Source organism: Molossus molossus, unplaced genomic scaffold (genome assembly GCF_014108415.1).
Source record: "Molossus molossus isolate mMolMol1 unplaced genomic scaffold, mMolMol1.p scaffold_m16_p_18, whole genome shotgun sequence".
Taxonomy (NCBI): domain Eukaryota; kingdom Metazoa; phylum Chordata; class Mammalia; order Chiroptera; family Molossidae; genus Molossus; species Molossus molossus.
This window is the reverse complement of record NW_023425353.1, coordinates 36081984-36102569: the sequence shown is the minus strand read 5'-3', so window position 1 is coordinate 36102569 and position 20586 is coordinate 36081984. Positions and strand designations below refer to the sequence as shown.

At 53.6% G+C, this 20586-nt stretch overlaps 1 protein-coding gene across 1 annotated transcript in view; it reads right to left on the bottom strand.

The window, feature by feature from the left end:
* Positions 1 to 1070: 1070 nt before the first annotated feature.
* SLCO2A1 (solute carrier organic anion transporter family member 2A1) overlaps positions 1071 to 20586 on the bottom strand; it is a 78074-nt gene continuing 58558 nt past the window's right edge. The window contains exons 4-14 of the mRNA XM_036267054.1: positions 19692 to 19919; positions 18728 to 18826; positions 16906 to 17047; positions 14483 to 14553; positions 13837 to 14001; positions 12670 to 12859; positions 10888 to 11053; positions 8581 to 8744; positions 4740 to 4804; positions 2211 to 2334; positions 1071 to 1315 (exon numbers count right to left, since the gene is read on the bottom strand). Of these exons, the coding sequence (XP_036122947.1) occupies positions 1195 to 1315; positions 2211 to 2334; positions 4740 to 4804; positions 8581 to 8744; positions 10888 to 11053; positions 12670 to 12859; positions 13837 to 14001; positions 14483 to 14553; positions 16906 to 17047; positions 18728 to 18826; positions 19692 to 19919 (1535 nt within the window). The 3' untranslated portion in view covers positions 1071 to 1194. The remainder of the gene's footprint in view (positions 1316 to 2210; positions 2335 to 4739; positions 4805 to 8580; positions 8745 to 10887; positions 11054 to 12669; positions 12860 to 13836; positions 14002 to 14482; positions 14554 to 16905; positions 17048 to 18727; positions 18827 to 19691; positions 19920 to 20586) is intronic.

The window sequence follows — 20586 nt, the reverse complement described above, 5'->3', positions numbered from 1 at the left end:
CCTCAGTGGAGCTCAGAGGAGAACCCTGTAGGAGCACTGCCTTGCACAAAGTCCAATAAATATGTTTGTTGAGGAAAGGCCTCCGTTTCGGGCTTCTAACTTGAACCTCTACCACACAGCGGCCGTGCCTCCAGCGAAGGCCCGTAGAGGGCGCCACCGTGCAGGCAGCGCGCAGCGGCGGAGGGAACTCGGGGAGCACAGAGCTGGTGTGAAACCGCGAGTCAGCCTCTGCAGCGCTGCTGGGGCCCAGCTCACCATCCGGCTTGGCAGTGCTGGCCCTTCGCTCTGCTTTGTCACTCGCTGTGCTGACATCCCGGCTGCTTCTCTTTGTTTTGTGGTATCGAAATCCAGACAGGGAAGCCCGTGAGAAGCCGCCTCATCTGCTCCCAGGGACATTTGGCGTGGTCCCATCACTCTGAGAGGAGTCTTGTGCCCACATCGTGGAGGTAGGAGGTTGGGCACAGCCCTCCTCGGGTCTTCACCATGGCATGGCTTTCTTAGTTTGAAGTATACTCCCAGAAAGACAGACAAACATGCACAGACCCTTGACCGGAAGGGTCTAGAATTAATGTGAACAGTATTTGGATGACTCATCCTCGGGGTGTCTCGGTCCCTGCTCTCGTGCCTGAGTGGATAACTGGAGGGGACCAGCTGGCCCGCACTTCCCAGCATGGCTGCTTCCAGAATGGACTCTTGGGGCAGGAAGCGGGGGTCTGAGAAGAGGGAGCCAGCCACTCTCGGGTTCCGTGCTGATGCTGAACCCAGATACAACGGGGGCTGCAGCCAGGCTCCCCATCCCCTAGCTCACTCCCTTCTCTCTGGACAGATACCCTGTCTCTCTCCACTTAGAGAGAGAAGCACCCCGCACAGGACTGGTCAGGGGCAGGGGCAGCCTCAGGGGGCATTCTCACTGGAGGACCGAGCGCGAGGACAGCGTGGGCATGTGGGGTCCCTCCCAAGGAGCAAGTGAAGACCCTGCCCTGCAGCTCCGTGCCCACCCAGCCCCAGAGCACAGTGGCCCTAAGGAACCCTGAGTGGGGCCTTTGGAGGAGGCAGGGAAGGCACATGGTGACTGGGGTTGTTTTCTTATTTAAAAAACAAAAAGGAAATGACATATTAATATGGGAAATACAGGCAGGTGTGGAAGGGCAGGTCCACCCTAGGGGGCCAGGAGGCGCCAGGCCACGGGGAGGGTCAGATGAGACCTGCAGCCTTCTCCTGCAAGTTGTACTCCTTGTTCTTCTTCACCCGCCAGCTGATGAAGAAGAGCAGCAGAGTGCCCAGCACCTTGTAGCCCACCTGCAGTCCCAGGTACCTGTGGGCAGGAGGACACAAGACTGGTGAGGGGTGTGGAGGCTCTGTAGGCCACGTTCCAGGGCCGCCAGGAAGAGCAGCAGCATTCTCACAGTGGCCCAGGGAATGTGTCATCACCACCCAGGCGGGGACCATTTTCCTCATTCCTTTGATCCACAAGGGTACAAGCCTCCCGGTCAGGAGACTGAGCTAATCCAGTGGTCCTCATCCTTGCACTGCCTCCCCCTAGAGGGACAAAGGCAACACTGCAGCCCAGCCCCCCCCCCCCCCCCCCCAGGGTCCTGTCCTCCCAGCAGGCCAGAAGAGGGGGCTCGCTGCCTCTTGGTCCACCTCTCTCCCAGCCTTCTGTGCCACTTTGACACTGTTCCCAGACCCATCCAGCCCCCTCTCCTTCTGTTTCTGGTCTGTGTGATGATGGCAGCAGGTGAGGTGGCTAGAGGGGTGCAGAGCTCAGTGGCACTGTAGCTGGGCTCCTCCTACTGAGGCAGGTTATACCCACCTGCCCTTGACCTCTCCGAGGAGCCACGATGGGGCCACCTCTCTGTGAGCAGTGGGAGGCTGGCTTGGCATTATCCCACAGCAGGCCTCTCCCTTGGACGCCAGCCATCCCTTTCCCTTGACACGCTTCTTTCTGCCGCTCTTCCTCCCAAGGGCCTACGGGGACCGCAGACTGGGGACCACCTCAAAGCAGCCCCTGAGTCTTATTACTTGGAATGGCTCTCTGTGAGCCCTGAGAGGCCCATCACAGATGGCCCCTAACCCTGTGCATGGCAGCAACCCTCTGGTCTTCTCCCTTGGAAGCCTGCCAGCCCCCACAATAGCCACCAAAACAGATGACTGCCCTTGCTCAGGCCTGGGGCCCGGCCTCCTCGACACATGGCGTGCTGGGCCCTCACCTGTCGCGGAGAGTGTCGTTGTTGTAGTAGGCACAGGCCCCTTGCCGCCCCGAGCACTGCGAGTTCCACCGGATACAGGAGTAGTCAATGGTGAGGCCATAGAGGGCTGGAGCTGGCAGCCAGGCTGGCATCAACGGGAAGAGAGTTCAGAAAGCTCAGGTCACATGGAGCTGCAGGCAGAGACCCCTGGCAGAGACCCCTGGCAATGCCTAGGCGTGTCGCAGATGCACGAACAGCTCCGCCCTGCCCCTGGGGATCACAGTGACTTTGGGAAGCCGAACAGACTTCTGTGAAGCCTGAATTCTCTCTCACTCAAGCTTAGAAAAGGGACCTGGGTCATCCTTTCAGGGCAGAGTAAGTCACAGAGGTCACCTTGGTCCCGCTTATAGACAACTTAGTTCCCACACTTGGGACTGGTCCCAGGTGAAGATAAGCCTCCTCCACTGTGTGGCAGGAGGCTCTTGAGGGCACGGACTCCCCAGGTTCTCACAGCAGCCGGAGGTAGGTGGGTGCCCACATTTTAACGAGGAGAAAGGTAGGCTTGGCAAGCTCACCATCACATAGGTAAGAGGAGTCAGGGCTGGACTTTGAGCCCTAGTTTACAGAGACTTGAATCCCATGTTCTTCCACTATACCAACCTCAGAGAACACCCCCAAAAGGACCCCAACACCCTGGCTGCTCAGAGTCTCTGTCCCAGGCCCCCTGCACTTCCTGAAGCTGGGAGGTGAGACCTGGCCCATCGGGGGCTGTGCCTCACTGCCGTGAATGTCCTGGACTGGCCCCTCTACTGCTAGCTACAGTTCCAGGGGGGCACTGGACTGGGGAGGGGCTGTCCAGGATCCACACCCGGCCAGGCCACCCCACTCAGAACCACTGGGAGAACAGCCTCCGACTCCGATTGGGGCCCCATGAGAAGCAGCAGGCTTGCTCGTGCCCCACCCGCAAGTGGGGACCTTCCGGAACCAGCCTCTCGACGCAGGTTAACGCGAGGCTGAAACTGGCCGCAAGGACTAGCTGACCTCCGATGATGTTCCCTAAATAGAAACGGAGTCCAGAAAATTTCCAACCAAGTCCCGGTGGGTAATTTTAAACTTGCTGGGGTTTACAAATACAAAGTCCTTTTTTAAAACCCCGCCGTGGAATTGCATTCTTGGGTAATGAGTGGAATCCCTCCAGGCCTGGGTTCTCTGATGTGGTCCCGCAGTGAGTTTTCTGAGCTTTTATGGAAAAACAAGGGCAGTGGGAGCGTGGTCTGTCCAGGTGGCTGGCAGAGGCGGGGTGGGGCTCGAGCCCATCCCCCTCCCGGTTGGCCTGGGTGAAATCAAGGTTTCCTTCCCAGTGGAGGTTTCCGAGCAAGTCATGAATGAGTTATACATGAAAACAAGGAGCTGTGATGACCACAGTGTCTCTGCCACCGGGACAGGGTAGACCCTCTGCCCTGCGTCCTGTGTGCTTGAATACAGGGCCTGGGGGGGCTCTAGTGGGACGAGAGGAGCAAGTGGCCCAAAGCCATGAAAGGCACTGAAGCTGGTGCCTTCATCCTCTGAACACCTCACCCAACCTCAGTTGCTGAGGGCCCCGCCAAGGCTCCCACTCAGCAGGCCCAGGTCTCATCACCAACACACCCCGGAATGATGATGGAAGACGCTGCAGGCCAAGTGCAGCTCTGGCTCCTGGATATCAGTGCACAGAGGGCTCTGCAGAAGTTTGTGTCTGAGGTCAGGAAGTTCACCTTGACAGTGACTGGGGTCTCTCATTGCAATTGCCATACCCCCCACTGCAGTGCGCACCCACTGGGTCCTAATAAACACATCTCCAGTTGCATCCAGTTCCTTTACTTCCTTTACAGGTCACTGCAAGTGTCTCCATATTAGTGCCTCATGTTCATCTAGTGCCAGGATGTGTTGAGAAGGGACGGTTCAGCGTAAGCAGTCTGGGAATGAGCCTGCAATGTGCCAGTGAGACCCACACGTGTTCCTGCACCGGGGAGGGCTGCTGTGCCCGGCTCCCGAAGGCAGCCCCCCACCATGGGCACTACTGATCACGTGTGCACAGCTCCATTCCCCGTGGGCTCTGGGCTGCCTGAGGGCAGACAGGGTGTCCTCACACAGCAAATCCACACAGAAACATTTGCTGAATGGTAGGAGGTGTGAATTTTGTAAAATGGGAGGGAAGCCAGGACTGGGCTCAGCTGCCATTCTGGCTGGGACAGAAACGCAAGGTGAGTTCGCAGGGAGAGATGAAAAAATACCTGCCTTCCACTCTCTATTAGGTATTCTCAGTGTGTCTGCTTTTCACTTTTCTTACATAATTTAGTTTGAAATTAATACCGTAAGTGTAATATTTTTTAACCACAAGTAACAAGGAAACTGCCCGTACAGGGTTTTGGCATTTGGGGTTGTACTGATTATGCACAGCCTCTCTTTACAACAAAGATGAGCGAGGACTTTCCCATCCCCACCCTGCACCCCATTGCCCTCAGATGTCCCGGGGCCACTGCTCAGGAAGGGGGTGTCTCAGATACTTACCCAGTAGACGCATTAGCAAGAACTGTACCCCAATGGCAAAAGACTTCTCTTCCTGGTTCACCACACTGAAAAGGAAAACAGGACTGAGCAGTGGGAGGACTCGGGCTGTGCCTTCCCTCCGTCGGGGGCAGCCGGCCTCAGTCAGAAGCGGCCCTCACGCAGCCTGACGAGCCGCCTGGCGGACTGGAGTCACCAGTTGCATCCAGTTCCTTTACTTCCTTTACTTCCTTTACAGGTCACTGCAAGTGTCTCCATATTAGTGCCTCATGTTCATCTAGTGCCAGGATGTGTTGAACCACTGTCGTGTGTATCAGTGGTTCTAAAGCTCAGTCACTGGACCAGCAGCATCAGCACCCCCTGGGAACTTGTTATAAATGCAGATTCCCAGGCCCCACTCCAGACCTAACAATCAGTCACCCTGGAGGCGGGGCCCAGTGATCTGTGTTGCGAGAAGCCCTCCAGGAAATTCTGATGCTCACTCAACTTTGCTAATGGTTGGTCTCTGATTTTCAGGGCTGCCCTAAGCCCCTTTCAAGAGGTAATGGGCAGCCCTGGCCGGTTTGGCTCAGCGGTTAGAGCATCCGACTGCGGTCCAGAGAGACCTGGGTTCGGTTCCCGCTAGGGGCATGTACCTCGGTTGCAGTTTGTCCCCGGCCCTGGTTGGTCGTGTGGGTGGCAGCCACTCGATGTGTCCCTTTCACATCGATGTTTCCCTCTCTCCCTCTCTTCCTCTCTCTCCCTCCCACTCTATCTGTGCAAAAAATGGAAAAATGTCCTCGGGTGAGGATTAAAAAAAAAAAAGAGGTAATGGGCAGCCTTGGCAGGTGGGGCTCAGTAGTTAGAGCATTGGCCCATGGACTGAAGGGTCACGGGTTTGATTTCCGGTCAGGGCACATGCTCAGATTGCAGGTTTGATCCCTGAGCAGGGCACATATGGGAGGCAACACATTGATGTTTCTCTCTCTCTAAAATCAATACACCCCTAAAACAAAATAACAAACTAGCATCAAAATTAGTTAATTAATTAACTAATTTTTAAAAAGGCGGCCCTGATGCAAAGTGGAATTAGGGCCTGAGGGCTGTCGGCTTCTATGTGGCACTAACAGAGTCCTTTACCTAGGGACAGCTTCCTGAGCGTGTGACCTGTGCAGCCTCGAAGGGACCCACCCTCAGAAGGGCCCTGCTTGGTTTAATGCTCTGCTCTGGTTGTCTTGAGATTCTTAGTACTTTTGGAATTGGGAGCCTCGCCTTTTCACGTTGCACTGGGCCCTGCAAATCATGTGCCAGTCCCGCTCCTACCCTTCTTCCTGCAACAGGGGAAAGGGTGTGACTGAGGAAGGAGAGTCAGAGAGAGGAGGTGGTATCTGGAGGTGGTATTGCCAGGCCCTGCTGTCCCAGAGGGTGTGGAAAACTTCCAAGTGCACCCGGGATGGGTGACCGCCGTAGGGCCTCCTGCTGGCCGGCTCCTGGCTCCCCGCCCCAAACACAAGGTGGGAAGACAGAGGCACCTGGCTTCTCTGTGCTGTGAGCACCACAGTCCTTGGCAGGCGCTTGTTGGGGAAAAGTGTTTGGAGCTGAGGGGACAGCAAGGGAAACGGAAAAGGACCTTCTTCCAGCGCATGTGCAGGGTGGCCTGGTGAGGGCAGTGTTCAGTGGGGTGCAGCAGGGGGAGAAGCATCTGCTGGGACCCTCCCCCCATAGCAGAAAGGGCCTCAGACTTCAATCTAAAGTTTGCTCCCTTTGAACCTACAAATCCCTCCAGTGGCCTGACCCACAAGAGATGCCTTGGTCCTTATCCCTAGGAAGGCTCCCCTAGATTCTCAACCAAATGGGACTTGGGCACCCCAATTTGGCTTCTGATGGAGATCTTGAGCCCTTTCTGGTCTCTGCCCCCTTCGACTGACTTAATGCTGGCGTTCTGGCCACGGTCTCCTTCCACATTTTCAGTGCAGCTGTGCTCCCTGCCTGAATCTCCACGCCTAGCTGGGGCCCAGGACCGATGCACTGACACTTGCGTTGCCTACAAAGTCATCTTTAAGCCTCACCTTCTTCATATTAAATAGCATCCATTCCTTCCACTTTCCCAGTGGGATTTAGCTTTAACCCATCTGAGGGTCCTGGGACCTCTTCTCCAGTTTCACGCCAGCCCCTGACCAGAATTGGAAGGCAGAGAGTTTTCTGGAAAAGTCTAACCTGTGGTTGAAATGACACTCTTCCTCCATCACTTCTCCATCCCTAGGTCCTGACAGAAGTCCTCTGGGATGTGATCTGACAGGGATTGCCTGCCCACCCCATGAAATGTCCTCATCCTGTTCCTCTCGTGGGACCACCTACGGATCTTCCTCAGGTTAGAGTGTCTACCATGCTTCATCTGATTTGGGGTGCAAGAAGGGAACCCCCCCTCAAGGGCCTTACAGGCTGGGAAGCAGTAGAGAAGAGGGTGATGATGGTGTTGGGAAAGGCACCCCCATGGGCTCTGAGCATCCCCATACATTCTTGGGGAGTTTGCTAAGAACACAGGGTCCTGACTGCTCTTTTCCTGGATACTCCTCGGGGTGGTGGTTGCAACAAGCAACCCTGAAGAATGCGGTAAAATCTTCCCCTAGACCAAGAGCAGGCCTGGTCCGTAGAAGCAGTGGCTCTCCCAGGACAGTGCTCCTCAGCCGTGACATAGACCCTGAACCTGGGCACCTCCGTGTCCCCCCTGAGACGAGAGGGTCAAGGATAGATGATGAAGCATGAGGTCCATGCTGCTTGTTGTGTTATGAGTAGCACAGTCCTGTACCTTTGACCCAGGAGCCTCCTGTCTTCTGCCAGAATCCTTGAAACAGTAGCAGAAACTTGTCAAGAGGGTAAAATCCCAGACCCTGACAAGTGGCTGCTTCTGCTTCACCCTTATCTCCTAGGCTTTTGGGGAAAATAGGTCATTGGTACCTAGCTAGCTGTTAATAATAATTATTATTATTACTCAGTTAATAGTGATAATTAACCAATATGTACAGCACCTTGTATTTACAAAGCAATTTACCATGCGATCCTGACACCAATCCTTTGAGGTCAATATCATTAACCTCCTTTCATAAATGAGGAAATTGAGACTCAGTGAGGTTGGCAACATCCCAGGACATTCAACCAGTATATGGCCAAGCTGGGCCTTTGACCCTGGAACCTGGCATGCAAATCCTGGGTTTTTCCCTCTCTGCTTGTGAGGCAGGTGAGGACAGGAAGGAGGCAGGCAGGGGTGGGTTAGGGGAACTTGGTTGAAATGTTGTTTTCTCCTTTGCAGAAAGTGAGGTGAAGGAAGGGTTATTCCCTGTCAAACCTCAGAGACATTTAGGTGCCACTGAAATGGGACACCTCACCCCCCCCCCCCTTCTGGCCTGAGAACTTAGTCCTGGCTCCCAGCACACTAGACTTTTCTCATTTTTACCCTTTCCCATAGCCCTCCTTCTGTCTCTGGAACTTTCTTGATTTTCCATCCCCAATTTTTCATGCATCCAACTAAATTCTCCTCCCTCCTCTCAGTTCTTTTAGGATCTGCGTGGAGCCAGGCAGCCTGGCTTTAGCACGTGGCTCAGCGTGCCTGGCTCTGCCCTCCTGGGTGTGCAGAATGGAGGGCTCACAGGGCTGCAGAGGGGGCGACGCAGCGAGGAGCTCTGCCCAGAGCTCCGCACGGGTGGGGACCCAGCACTGCTGCATTAGTGTCATCTCCCCATTTCACCCAAAGGACACTGTACATTGTGTTCAAAGGACTCTGAGGACCAGGAAAGGCAGGAGAGACGCCAAGTGGGTAGCTGGGCACAAAGCAAAGGCCAACGCGGGGAAGGAGGGGTGCACTCACCGCAGAACCATCATGTAGAGGGGGTTGTGGGAGATGCAGGCGATGAGAGACACGAAGGAGATGAGGAAGATGGATGGGAGCAGGAGGTGGGCACAGGGGCTGGGGCACGATCCTGTCTTTGCTGAAGCAGATACCCCAGTCACACAACTGCAGTTCAAATAAATCTTGAAAAGCCGGGAGAGGAAAAGGAGGAAATGTGTTGTCGTTACGTTGCCTGTACCCACATCAAACACCTGCACCAGCTCTTGCCAGACAGTTCCTCGGGTATCCACCCCTCTGCCCTCTGGGTACCCTGGGGAGCTGGAAGCTAGATTCAGAGGCTGGAGAGGTCAACTGACAGTTTCAAGGTGCTCCATGGATTCCACCTTTGACCACTGTCTGGGCAACATAAACCATCTTCACCCAAACCAGTTGTCCAGCATGGGCTGCGCTCCTCCAGCTGTTGCACCCACATCAGTACATGCAGGATTCCACGGCCAGGCAAGGCCCACCCAGCTTGGGACCAGGGGCTGGGAGGACTTGTCTGGGTCAGGCCACCCCATGCCCAGCAGCTGTGGTCTTGTGGGTTGTTGTATTTGATTGTGTGTTTATTACAGGGAGGGTAAGGAAGGAATAAATAGCAGAATACAACAGAGAAAACACACTGGAATCCACCAAGTTCTTCATCTGTCAGGACTTTGCCAAAGGGGAACTCCTCTGGTCTGCAAAGGCCTCTGGGAAAGGAGGTCCTCGACTCAAGTCTGCAAGTCCATCTGGCTCAGCACTGTTATACAACTCAGCCACTGCACAGGTGGTCTTTACTTCTCCCTCAGTGTCTGGTGGCCTAACCTACGACCATTTAAATGTCAAAACAGTTACAAAGCCAGGATTGGGACTAATGAGCTAGTATGCTTTCTTTTACCAGACAGCAAGAAGGTTGCACCTTCTTTATCTCAGCTGCTAGGAAGCTCAGAAATAACATATACAATATGGCTGCGGCTTCCACAGATTGTTTTTCTTATAATTTACTATTTTTTTCCTTGATATTTTGCTAATGGATGATGATCTGTGCTGTTGTTGGCAACGTGTCAAGGTTATTTCTGGAAGTAGATGAGTTAGAGGTAAGTAAACGAAGATAAGGAAACCGCAGAGGCCACCACAGACTCCTGCAGCCGAGAACATCGTGTTCACGTTCCTTGCCTGAGACTCACGCTCCTCTGTCTGCAAAGGTGGCGTGGGCGCAGTGTCCCCTCGTCCTCTGAGGGAGGATGGGAAGGGGGGGCCAACCGTGCCCATGACCTCCATACAGGCTTCAGGGAATAAGGTGCGTTCCCCTCCTCAGGAACTGCACAGACTTCCCTGTGCTCGTAGGAAAAAGAACACCCAACTCCTAGACTTGGCCTGCCCAGCTCTGGCCCCTGCCCGCTCCGGCCCCTGCCCGCTCCCTGGCCCAGCACCAACCCTGGCTTTCTCTCTTCTCTCTGCACCCAGCGTATTCATGCCCTGGGGCTTTGCGCTTGCTGTTCCTTTAATGCGAATGTTTCATCCCCAGGTCTTCACAGGGTTTTCTTCTGGTGGGTCAGTTCTAATATCACCTCCGCAGGGAGGGCCCCAGGCACACTCTGTCCGTTACCTCTCTTGATGAACAAATGACTCGAGTTCGTCTGCTGCTGGCTGATCCTGGAAGGCCAGGAGCCCCAGCACTCAGAGGGCTGACAGGACCTCACTAAGTGAACTGGTGAACGTGGGCTGCTCATGTGGAAAGCTGGTGGCCAGGAGATACATGACCTTGAATAGATGTGGCCCAGACTGAGGCAGGGTCCCAGGTTCGAGACTCAGATCTGCCCCTAAATAACTGCATGATTTCAGGCCAGTTTTGTGGCCATACCCGGGAGCTGAGAGAGTGGACCTAAGGCCCTTGATCACCACTTCCAGCTCTAACCTTCCAGGTCCACATCCCAGAGGACCCTCCGCCCTTGATTTATCTGGGCCTGTCCATGTGGCTTTCCAACCCGGCCAGGATGCAGGACCCAAACATGCCCATGTCAGGATGAGACTGGAAGGCTTCCGCGGAAGGAGTGCTCTGGCTGGTTTCTGCGCCCAGCCTCAGGAATGTGCATCTGTTGAGCAATCTTTAGTTGACTTTGGGCTAGACATCTGGTCATGACCTCAGGGAAGGGGAGGTAGAGAGAAGGTGGGTGTGGCCCCGAGGTCAGGATGGGGGAAATGAGGATGGTGCGGGTGGCGCCCTGACCTCCTGGCGCCTGGAAGCAGTCTTTGAGGGCACACTCTGAGCATGGGGACCTTGTGGGCGCCTCTTGTCCTTACCCGTTGCTTGGAGGCTGCGGAGCTGACATTGACGTGAGTGCAGCCTGCATGGCACGGGGACAGGTACTCGACCCCATTGTCTCCACAGACCGGATGGAAGATGGTATCCGGGCACGAGCAGTCCCTGGGGCAGGGGGGAGGCTGCGGATGTATAGAACTTGATGTGCTGCCAGAAGAACAGGAAACAGGGTCTCAAACAAAGCAAGGCCAAGGAAAGATCTCTCCACTCCAGCCCTGTGTGAGCTCCCGCCTGGCTGGTGTGCCTGGCACCTGTGTGTGTCTGGGGCCAGCGCCACCCTGGGATCTGAATTATGCCTATTGGGGCCGATGGTGAGGTGGCTGCTGGTCAGTGTTCACGACACCTCTCCGTTTCTTCTGCTGCCAGAAGGCCGAACCCACCAAGTGCTAGTCAGAAAGGCCTGGCTGCCAAACCCCCACTGCAGAAGTGCTCAAGACAACCAACCAACCAGGACTCTGGCGAGAGAAGCAAATGCTACACAAGTCACAGGCAACATCTCCCTTCCCTTCTCCTCCACCTGGGCTCAGGCTGAGGGACAGGCTGGGCCCCTTGGAGCAACCGGGATCTAGAGAGTTCCTGTCTCTAGTCTGTGTAGACATTGCCCAGGCTCCTCCATCCCCCCGTGTTTCAAACAAGGAGAGTTCACTGACTGATCTCCCCATTCCCACCATTCCCCCTATCTGACATTCATGATCTTCTCTGGGGAGGGTTGGAATAGGGCTGACAAACCACCGTCCAGAACTTTGCTAAAATAATTACACTCATGATGTTAACATTATCGGGGCCTCTCATGTGCCAGGCACTGTGCCCAGGGGCTTCCATGCATGTCATCACAATAACTCTATAATTATTATGCTCCTTTTATGGTGAAGAGCACTGAAGATTTGAAGATCAGATAAGTAACTTTCCCCAATTGGAGGGGCAGTGCCAGAGCTGAGGACAGCCACCGAGAGGCCCCCGCCTGCTCACCTGCAGAAGACCAATACAGACCGGGGGTTCCCGTCCCGAGCAACCCGCCCTTCCTGCATACTTCTTCCCTCCTCTCCCCACCAAAGACAGAAGAGGTTATTTCAAAGAGAAAGACAGAGAAAACACCAGGGCTGAAAGGTCCGGCACCTCCAAAAGTTAGAACGTCATTAGGAAAAATTGAAAAGAGGTGGTTGAAAGGTATCACCCAGAAAAACATTAAATGCTCCTTGCTGGGCACCCTCCCTTCACAAGCCTTTAAACCTCTTCCTGAATATGAAGCCAGACTTAGAACTTAGGACCACGGTGCGTTACGCAAACTGACAGGTATACTTCACCTGCTCCCTTCTTCACCTGCTCTAATTTCAAAAGTCTGCCATCACTTTCATTGTCCTTTTCCAGATCTTTTCAAGTCTCCTTCTCTCATCTCTCTTCAGCAGCTCAATGAGACTCGAGTTCTAGCTGGCACGGAGCTGATGCTAAACATAGCTAAATTCCTGGTACTGGAGGCTCACAGCCATACAGATTCATCCTGAAACCCAACAAACTGGTTTTTGGTGCTTCTTAAAAAAACTGAACCTTAACCCTGATTGCTGGTGGCCCATTAGGACCCTCTGATTTCTTGTAATTCAGCATTTTATTCAAGACCTGATTTTCTAAATATACACCATAAGCGATTAGATCAAAAAATGAAAAGGAGACAAGAGAGTTGAGGAAGCAGAAGGGAAGAGACCTGGCAGCCAGATCCAGGCTCTGGTCTTTGGAAAGGGTATCTTCTCCTCCCTCATTTCCATTACCTAGGAGGGTAGACCTCCGCCACGACCGGGGTGGAGCATCCCATGAAGAAGAGAGGAGCACATAGGATAATGGATATGGTCATGATGGTGGCGGCCACGCGGGGAATGGTTTGCAGAGAGAAAACAAAACGCTTCATGAGGAGTCCTCCAAACAGCATCCCCAAGGCTGCGGCGGGGAGGTTCACAGCACCTGGAGAGAGAGACGCTGGTCTATGTGCACAGGCCCGAGGGGGAGGGGGAGACACCAAGCCACAAAGAGGCACAGCTTCCTGAAGGGACATTTGATATGCTCCATGATGATACTAATGTCTGACATTAATTGAGCATTTACTGTTTGCCGGGCACAACGACAGTCATCTTGACCCAGAGGATTCCCCTGCCTGTGCCAAGAATCCAGAAAGAGGTGGGGCCCTTGCTGCCAGAGGGATGTGGGTTGAATGTGCATTTATTTAGCACCTTTCATTCCCTGACCTCTGTCGCATCCTCACTGTGACCACATGGGGTTAGCAATGCTCTGGTGGTGCCCCCTGCCTGCTAGTCAGAGGCCCAAGGCTAGAGAAGTAAGGTCACAGCCCAGGGCCACACAGGAGGTCGGGGTTCACAGCCTGACCACCATGTGCCATCTATGTGGTCAAGCTCACCTGTGGATTGGGCTCAGTAATTCGCTTGGATACTTGGTAGGACCATGTCAGTGCTTCTCAACCTCAGCGGCAAAAACAACCCCAGTGCTGAGCCCCACCCAGAGACTCTGCTTTTACTGACGGAGGGGGGCCTGGGCATCATTATTTAAAGCTCTCCTGGGGAGTCAAAGTGCAGCCAGAGCTGTGAATCCCTGGGTCACAGACTCCCCACTCAAGCAAATGTATTCAAGTCCTTGAGAAGAAGGAACAAAACCAGGAGCATTTCACCTGGCCCCAAACAGACGCTCTTCTCCTCTGCTGCCCCTGATGATGTCAGGGCCTCTAGGAGGCTGTTAGGCTACCAGCCCCTGTGACGGGGAGGAAGGCAGCCTCCAGCCTCCGCCCTCTCCTGTCTGGAATGATAGGGGTCCCAGAAATCAGTTAAGAGCCCTCTAGATTGCCAACCAAGAAAATTGTCCTTAAAATTCTCTCTCCTGGGCAAGTCCTCCTCTGGCTCCTGTCTGTGTCGGGCCTGGCCAGGACTCACCGATGAGGAAGTTGGCATAGGCCATGGAGGCCCCATATTGCTTCTCCAGGAACTTGTTGAGGAATGTGGAGAGGCCGGCGATGACGGAGGAGAAGGTGCACTGAGCCAGCACCACCAGCATGAAGAGCGGGTTCATTAGGAGCTTCAGGAAGATGCGGGGAAACCCTGCAAACAGACCACCATCAGGGGCCAGGTCTTCGTGGGCTGCAGTGACCTGAGGCACTGCGGGACCGGCCACTGCCCTCCCTCCTCCCTCCAGACAGCGCTCCTCTCTTCTGCGGGGCTGAGCGAGGCACCGAGCTCAGTGGCCTGTGCAGGGCCACAGAGCCCCTCAGACCCCCACTAAGATGCTCATGGGTTAAACAAAATGAGAAATCAGGCGGCAGGTGGATAGAAATAAGACTAACAGTGGAGACATTTGCCTCACATGACAGCCACCTCCATGTGAAGGGCAAGGAGAACATGGGGTGGGGCTGGCTCTGCTGGAATCTGTGTCGCCTGGTGGAACCCCTCTAGTGAACGGGGCCAATTATAGACCACCTGCTCTTAATGCCTCTTACCACACAAAATGCCACACGGGCTTGGGTACTCCCTGATGCCCCCACCCGAGCCAGCCCACCCAGGGCATTGCCAGTCAGTCAGTTACGTTTAATGAAATCCACCAGGGAGCTTCTTGGTTTGACCTTCATCTTCCTCTCCTCGTCCGCTATGGCAGACCTCTGAAGGCAGCAAAGGAGATGGATGTTAATGGTCCAGCCTCCCTGCAGCCATGTTTCTGGGCCCTTGACCCATCTGATCTCAGTGGCTCAAGGGTGGGCAGCCCCAGGTGTGATGGGCGGGTATCCAGAGAATGTTGTCTTAAATGAAACGACACCTGTATGTCAATGAGCCAAGTGCCTTGGCTGCTGACCAGATGCAGCCATGCCAATGCCTCTCAAGAGACCTCTGGGCATGTTATTTCATATCTAACCCTCCCACAACTGATGCCAGAAAGCGTCCGACCGAATCTCACCCCTTGCCTGTCTGTCATGGCTATGCTTCTTCCCTGTCCTTAAATTCCAGGGGTCATGGGCTTCCAAGACACTGTAGTCTAGAATGACTTCTGTTTCCAGCTCTCTTTTTCTATCTCCTCTATGGTGTCCCTTTTTCCTTTTGGGCCCAAAGTTGAGTCCTGCTCAAGTCTCTGTCCTGGCCCTGTGCCTGGACTTTCTGTGCTTACCCCCTCCGTGACCTCGCCTGCCTCTACTGAACTCATAAGATGTAGCTCTAAACCACCACACAGATGCAAGTCGCTGTGCTCTGACACTTAGGATCCTCTAGGGGGCTCATCACCAGGTACAGGAGTTGCCATTCATTGAGTGCTTACACCATGTTGGGCACTGTGCCTAGCGTTCCACATGCATTGTCTCACTCCTCGGAGCCTCCTTCTGAGATGCCTACTCTATCCCCAGTTTGTTAAAGGAGAAGAAACTTAGGAACAAGAAAACTTGTCCAAGATCACTCATTTAGTTTATAAGTAGTAGAGTTGGATTCAAACTCTAGGTTTGCTTGACCCCACAACCACCATAGTGTGATGCCAACCTCTGAAATTTTTCCCCAAGACAAACCCAGAGCCTCCTACACCTGCCCCTCCTCCCAAGACTGGGCCAAGATCTCATATACCTCATTGCTTAAGGTTGAGCTCTGTGTCTGGCTCACAACCTTGGTGCTAATGGTAGCTCCTCTTCTCCAATGCAGGTCACTGCTGAGTCCTCAGCACCACTTCCAAAAACATCTATCCTTCCCTTGGCCTCAGCTGTGATCCCTTATCTCCACACTGGCCTCTTTAGATTACCAGTCTTCCTTCCTTCCTGACTCCCAAACTCAACCTAGCTGCCATGTTGCCACCTGACTGGTAACCCTATCACTGCAGCACCCTAGAACTTCATGGGATCAGAACAGGCTTTAGACCCATTAGCCTACCATCAAAGTCCCCACCTAGACTCCTCATCCCTGTTTTCCATCCTCATCCTTCCCTAATTTTTTCCCCCAACAGACATGACTGAAAGATGTATGAGATCTGCTCAAACTACGCTCCACTCTCAGCCACCCTCACACTCTTTAGCACTAGGACCCCCCTCTTACTCAGCCCTTCAGGCTCAGATATGATGGGCCTGATGAAGTGCAAAAGTCAACTGTGCCAGGTCACATATTCAGCTTTTATTGGATCTTCACTCTTTATCCCAATTTAGATGAGCTTAGTGTTTTCCGAACTATATCCCTGGATGCTACCCCTGGGAAGGGCACACTGAAGAGATAACATCTTTTGGAAGTTCACCAGCACGCTCTCCTCTGATAAGTCCTGTGTCATGAGACTTATTTAGATTTCACTCAGAATTTGCTTAACTTGCTGCAGCGTCTCGGCTCTGTTTGTTTTCTACCCTCACCTTCCTTTCCTAAACTCCTGTAGGTAGAGTTACGGGTTCTCATCCCACTTCTAGGAATAGATCCTAAGAGGCCTGAAACACTAATCAGAAAGAATATGTGTATCCCTATGTTCATAGCACTATTTACAATTGCTAAGACCTGGAAACAGCCCAAGTGTCCATCAATAGGTGAGTAGATAAAAAAGCTGTGGTACATTTACACAGTGGAACACTATGCAACTGTAAGAAAGAAAGATCTCTTATCCTTTGAGATGACATGGAGGGACCTGGAGAGTATTATGCTAAACAAAATAAGCCAATCAGAGAAAAACAAATACATGATCTCAGTTATCTGTGGAATATAATGAACAAAATAAGCTGATGAACAAAACAGACCCATTGACATAGAAGTAGATTTCAGACTGACAAACCTCAGAGGAGGGGGGCGGAAGGGAGGGAAGAGATAAACCAAAGAACTTAGATGCATGTATGCATAACCAATGGCCATAGACAACAATGCTGGGGGGGGGGGGCAGGAACGGGAGAAGGGTGTCAGTGGGGTAAAAGGAGAAATATCTGTAAGAAAAATAAATTAATTAATAAAAAAAACACAAAACAAAAACAAAAAACTCCACCTAGTTCTAGAGTTATGGGCTCCCAGAACCTTACCTCTCCTCCTCTGGGCATTGCGCGAGGAAAGAAGAAAAAGGGGAGGGAGGTGAAAACCAAGATGGCCGAGGAAATGAGCAGGCCCAGCCACCAGGCTCCAATCCATCGGGGGTCTTCAGGGCTCAAGTTAACTAAGGCTGAAGAGAAAGTAAAGAACACAAGTGTTTGTTGGATGAATGTATGATCTCACCTTACTGGGAAGAGACCCTCTGACCAGCGGTATTTTCTCCCCATGATGGAGAAGAGGTAAAGCCATGAACTAGAACCTTGGCCAAGATGACATTCCCTATCCTAGCCATTCTGGTTTTCCCAGAAAACGAAGGCCACCGCACATGAAGCAGAGCAGCAGAGAATCCCCAGGCTGAAGGGATCAGAAGCTTAGCCTCATCATATTTTATTCCTAATCATTGGCAGTAACTCTCTAGGCTTACCACAGGCCGGACACTAGATGATGTATTTACATCTCTTATCCTGTTGGGTTCTCCCAGCAAGTCAATGAGGGAGGAGCTATGTCCACCCACTTCCAACCAATCAGGAAACTGAGATTCAGAAAGGTTAACATTGCTCTTGTCCAAGATTAAGGTTATTGATGAATTTCAACCCTATGTCTTCCTGGTGTCCAAACCTAAGCTCTTAACCGCTGAATGCTACTGCTGCCCTACTGTATTGCCCCCTGAGAAAGGAGGCTTGTAATCCTTAGGAGCCAGAGGAAACAACCATCCACTAAGTGGGCTTCTTGGCCTCCAAAGGAGATGCAAGTCTCCTGGCACGTCTCCCATCCACGACTAAGAGTCTGCCATAAGGAAACTACCTAGGCCTGGAGAGAAGGAGAAGGAGCAGAATGGACCTCAGCCAAACGACGACAGGCATCCCTGGGCCCTGCCCCTGGTGGACCAGGAGCTCAGGTGATAGTCTTTGGGTCCCTCTCCAGGAACCAATGCAGGAAGTGCCAGTGAAAGGGCAAAGGTGGCTTCACCCAGAAGCAGGAAGCTCCCCTGACCTTTCCCCTTTGGTTTGAAGTACAGGCAGAGGACATCATGCTGAAGACATCGTGGTCTGATGGTCACGGAGACAGGAGTCTGTGGGTTCTGGCAGCATAGCTGGGTTTAATGCCTACCCATATCCTCTGCGAGACGGGCAGGCTCTGATCTGCGTGCCGGGCACAGGTAGGGTGTTCTTCTTGAGGGTCTGGCTCACACCTGTCTTCCAGCCGCATCTTCTGGCTGGTGGGCATGATTTTTAAAACCACCACCAAGCCCTGGCCAGCTTGGCTCAGTGGTTAGAGTGTCAGCCCATGGACCATGGAGTCATGGGTTTGATTCTGGCCAAAGGCACATACCTCACTTGTGGTTTGGTCCCCGGTCCTGGTCAGGATCATGCAGGAGGCAACCAACTGATGTGTCTCTCTCATATCAATGTTTCTCTCTCTCTTCCTCCCACTCTATCTAAAGATAAATGGAAAAATATCCTCAGGTGAGGAAAAAAAACCAGCACCAAGATGGGCGGCTGTGGTGGCAACACCTGAGGCCCTTCCCTAGGGCTCCCTGCAGTTAATCAGAGTTGCAAACTTCTTGAGAGTAGAAAGTGTGTTTTTTTTCAGCAGTGCACCACCTTCTCCCTAGAGTCCAGCATGGGCCCTGGGAAGGGAAGCACATGCCATCTGCTTCTGGCTGCCTGAGGGAGCAGGAGCAAGCAAGGCAGCGGGCCTCTGGAGTAAAGCTTCATTCTCTGCCCTGATTGGCTGGGGGCGGGGGAGGGGAAACTAGGAGGCTGCTTGTGAAACTGGCGATGGGATGGGCATCATCACACACACTCACCCATATCCACTCTGCCGTAGTCCACGAAGATCTGTAGCATGACAGAGCCCAGCAGGTACCCAAAAGCCGGTCCAAATACGGAGATGGCAAATAAGATGGCTGGAAAGGAGAGCAGGGAACAGGAGGCTGGGGGGATTGAGAGGGAGTGGCAGCCCACACTCTTTCCCCGGCTGGAGGATTCCTGACATGTCACCCCATCTGTCCCACAACCTGACAAGTCCAGACCTATGGCATTTCCCACAGACAATGGCCAGAACCACCCAAGACCCTAAGATGTGCAAAAACCAAAGCTGTTTCTCCTCCAGCCCGCTGCCAGAGAGACCCACTTGCCAGGAGGAGAACAGCCTCCCCGGCATTTAAAGATGCTGGCCCAGGGCAGTGCTGGTGGGCAATACTCTCTGCAGGGACAATGCTGGAGGTCCTGGCAGGAGCTTGTGGGGGCAGAGAGTCAGTGGGTGTGGTCTGTCTGGTCTGAGGGCAGGCCCTGAGGATGCTCAGTGTGGCTTGTGCGAAGGGAAGGATTTGAGCAGTCAGTCATCTATCTTCTCTGCATGTCCACATGTGGTGGCACAGAGAGATATGTGTGCCCCAGCCTAGGCCTGGAGGACTGGGCAGCACCAGCAGCTACTGTTAGTCAAGGAGCTTCCCTGGGCCCGACAAAGGGCTAAATGGTTACATCCATGATCTCAGATCACCCACCGCTGCCCAGCATACAGATACTGTCAGCCCCATTTGCAGGTAAGGAACCTGGGGCCTGGGGCTCAGCCACTTGCCCAGATCCCACAGCTGGTAGGTCACTGAACTGCCATTCAAACCAGGCCTGTCTGATCCCCAACCTCTGCACTCATTTGCTGTGTTGCGAGGCAAAGAGGGTTAAATACTTCGATTCAGCCCTTCAGGGCCTAAATGAATGTCATATCAGGACCCGGCCCCTCCCTGCAGCCCTTTCAAGCCTGTGACTCACAGATGTACAGGGGCGAGTTGTTGGGCTCTGCGAAGTCATCCACGTAGGAGATCCCAAACGGCTGAATGGGCACTGTCCCAATGCCGGCCAGCAGCTGGGCGACCACCATGAGACCCCACAAGCTGCTGGTCTCCTTCCGGGTGTCCTGGGTGGTGCTATGGCACTTGCTGGGGGGCAGGTCCTGCCAATGCTTCTGACAGAGCTCGGCTTGGAAGAGGCTGCTATTCCCTGCAATGAGAGCGCATGCCGGTCACCACCACCCCAGGCTCCTGGCTCCACCGGCTGGCCTCCGGACCTGGCCTTTCTCCCAGGCCTTTTGGAAGAAACAAAGATGGGAGAACAGTGAGAGGGGTGGGCTCCCTGCTCCAGGCACAACCCTTCTTGGGTGAGAAAGGACTCTTCCTCTCACGGGTATCCATTCTTTCTTCTCTCTGGGCCCAGGCAGGGAGCTGAGCGTGGAGGGATCAATGCCTCCATCCCTGGAGGAGAGGGCGACCCAGCTGGAAAAGGGGGATCCCAGATAAAAACCCTTGCTTGTCAGCCTTCAGGACCACAGGTTGTGGTTCTCTTTAGCAGGACAGAAATCATTCTGCCTCACAGAAGGCAGCACTACCCTGGCCTGGATGTGCTGGCTGGGTCACCAGGGCCCTCCCTCCTGGATGAACACTGCATCACACTGGAGAGCCTGCTGCCAAAGGCACTTCATATCCTTCGGAAACCTGGGTGCCTCCCAATAATCACAGAACTTGGGGAGCTGGAAGGGGCTCTGAGACCCTTTAGTTCAACCCCTCCTATTGCAGATGGGGAGCTGAGGCTGCTGCGCTTGGAGACCCTCTGTGAGGATCCGAGACCCCGGTGTGGTCTGTGGACACCGTGCTGCCTGCGGTTGTGGGAC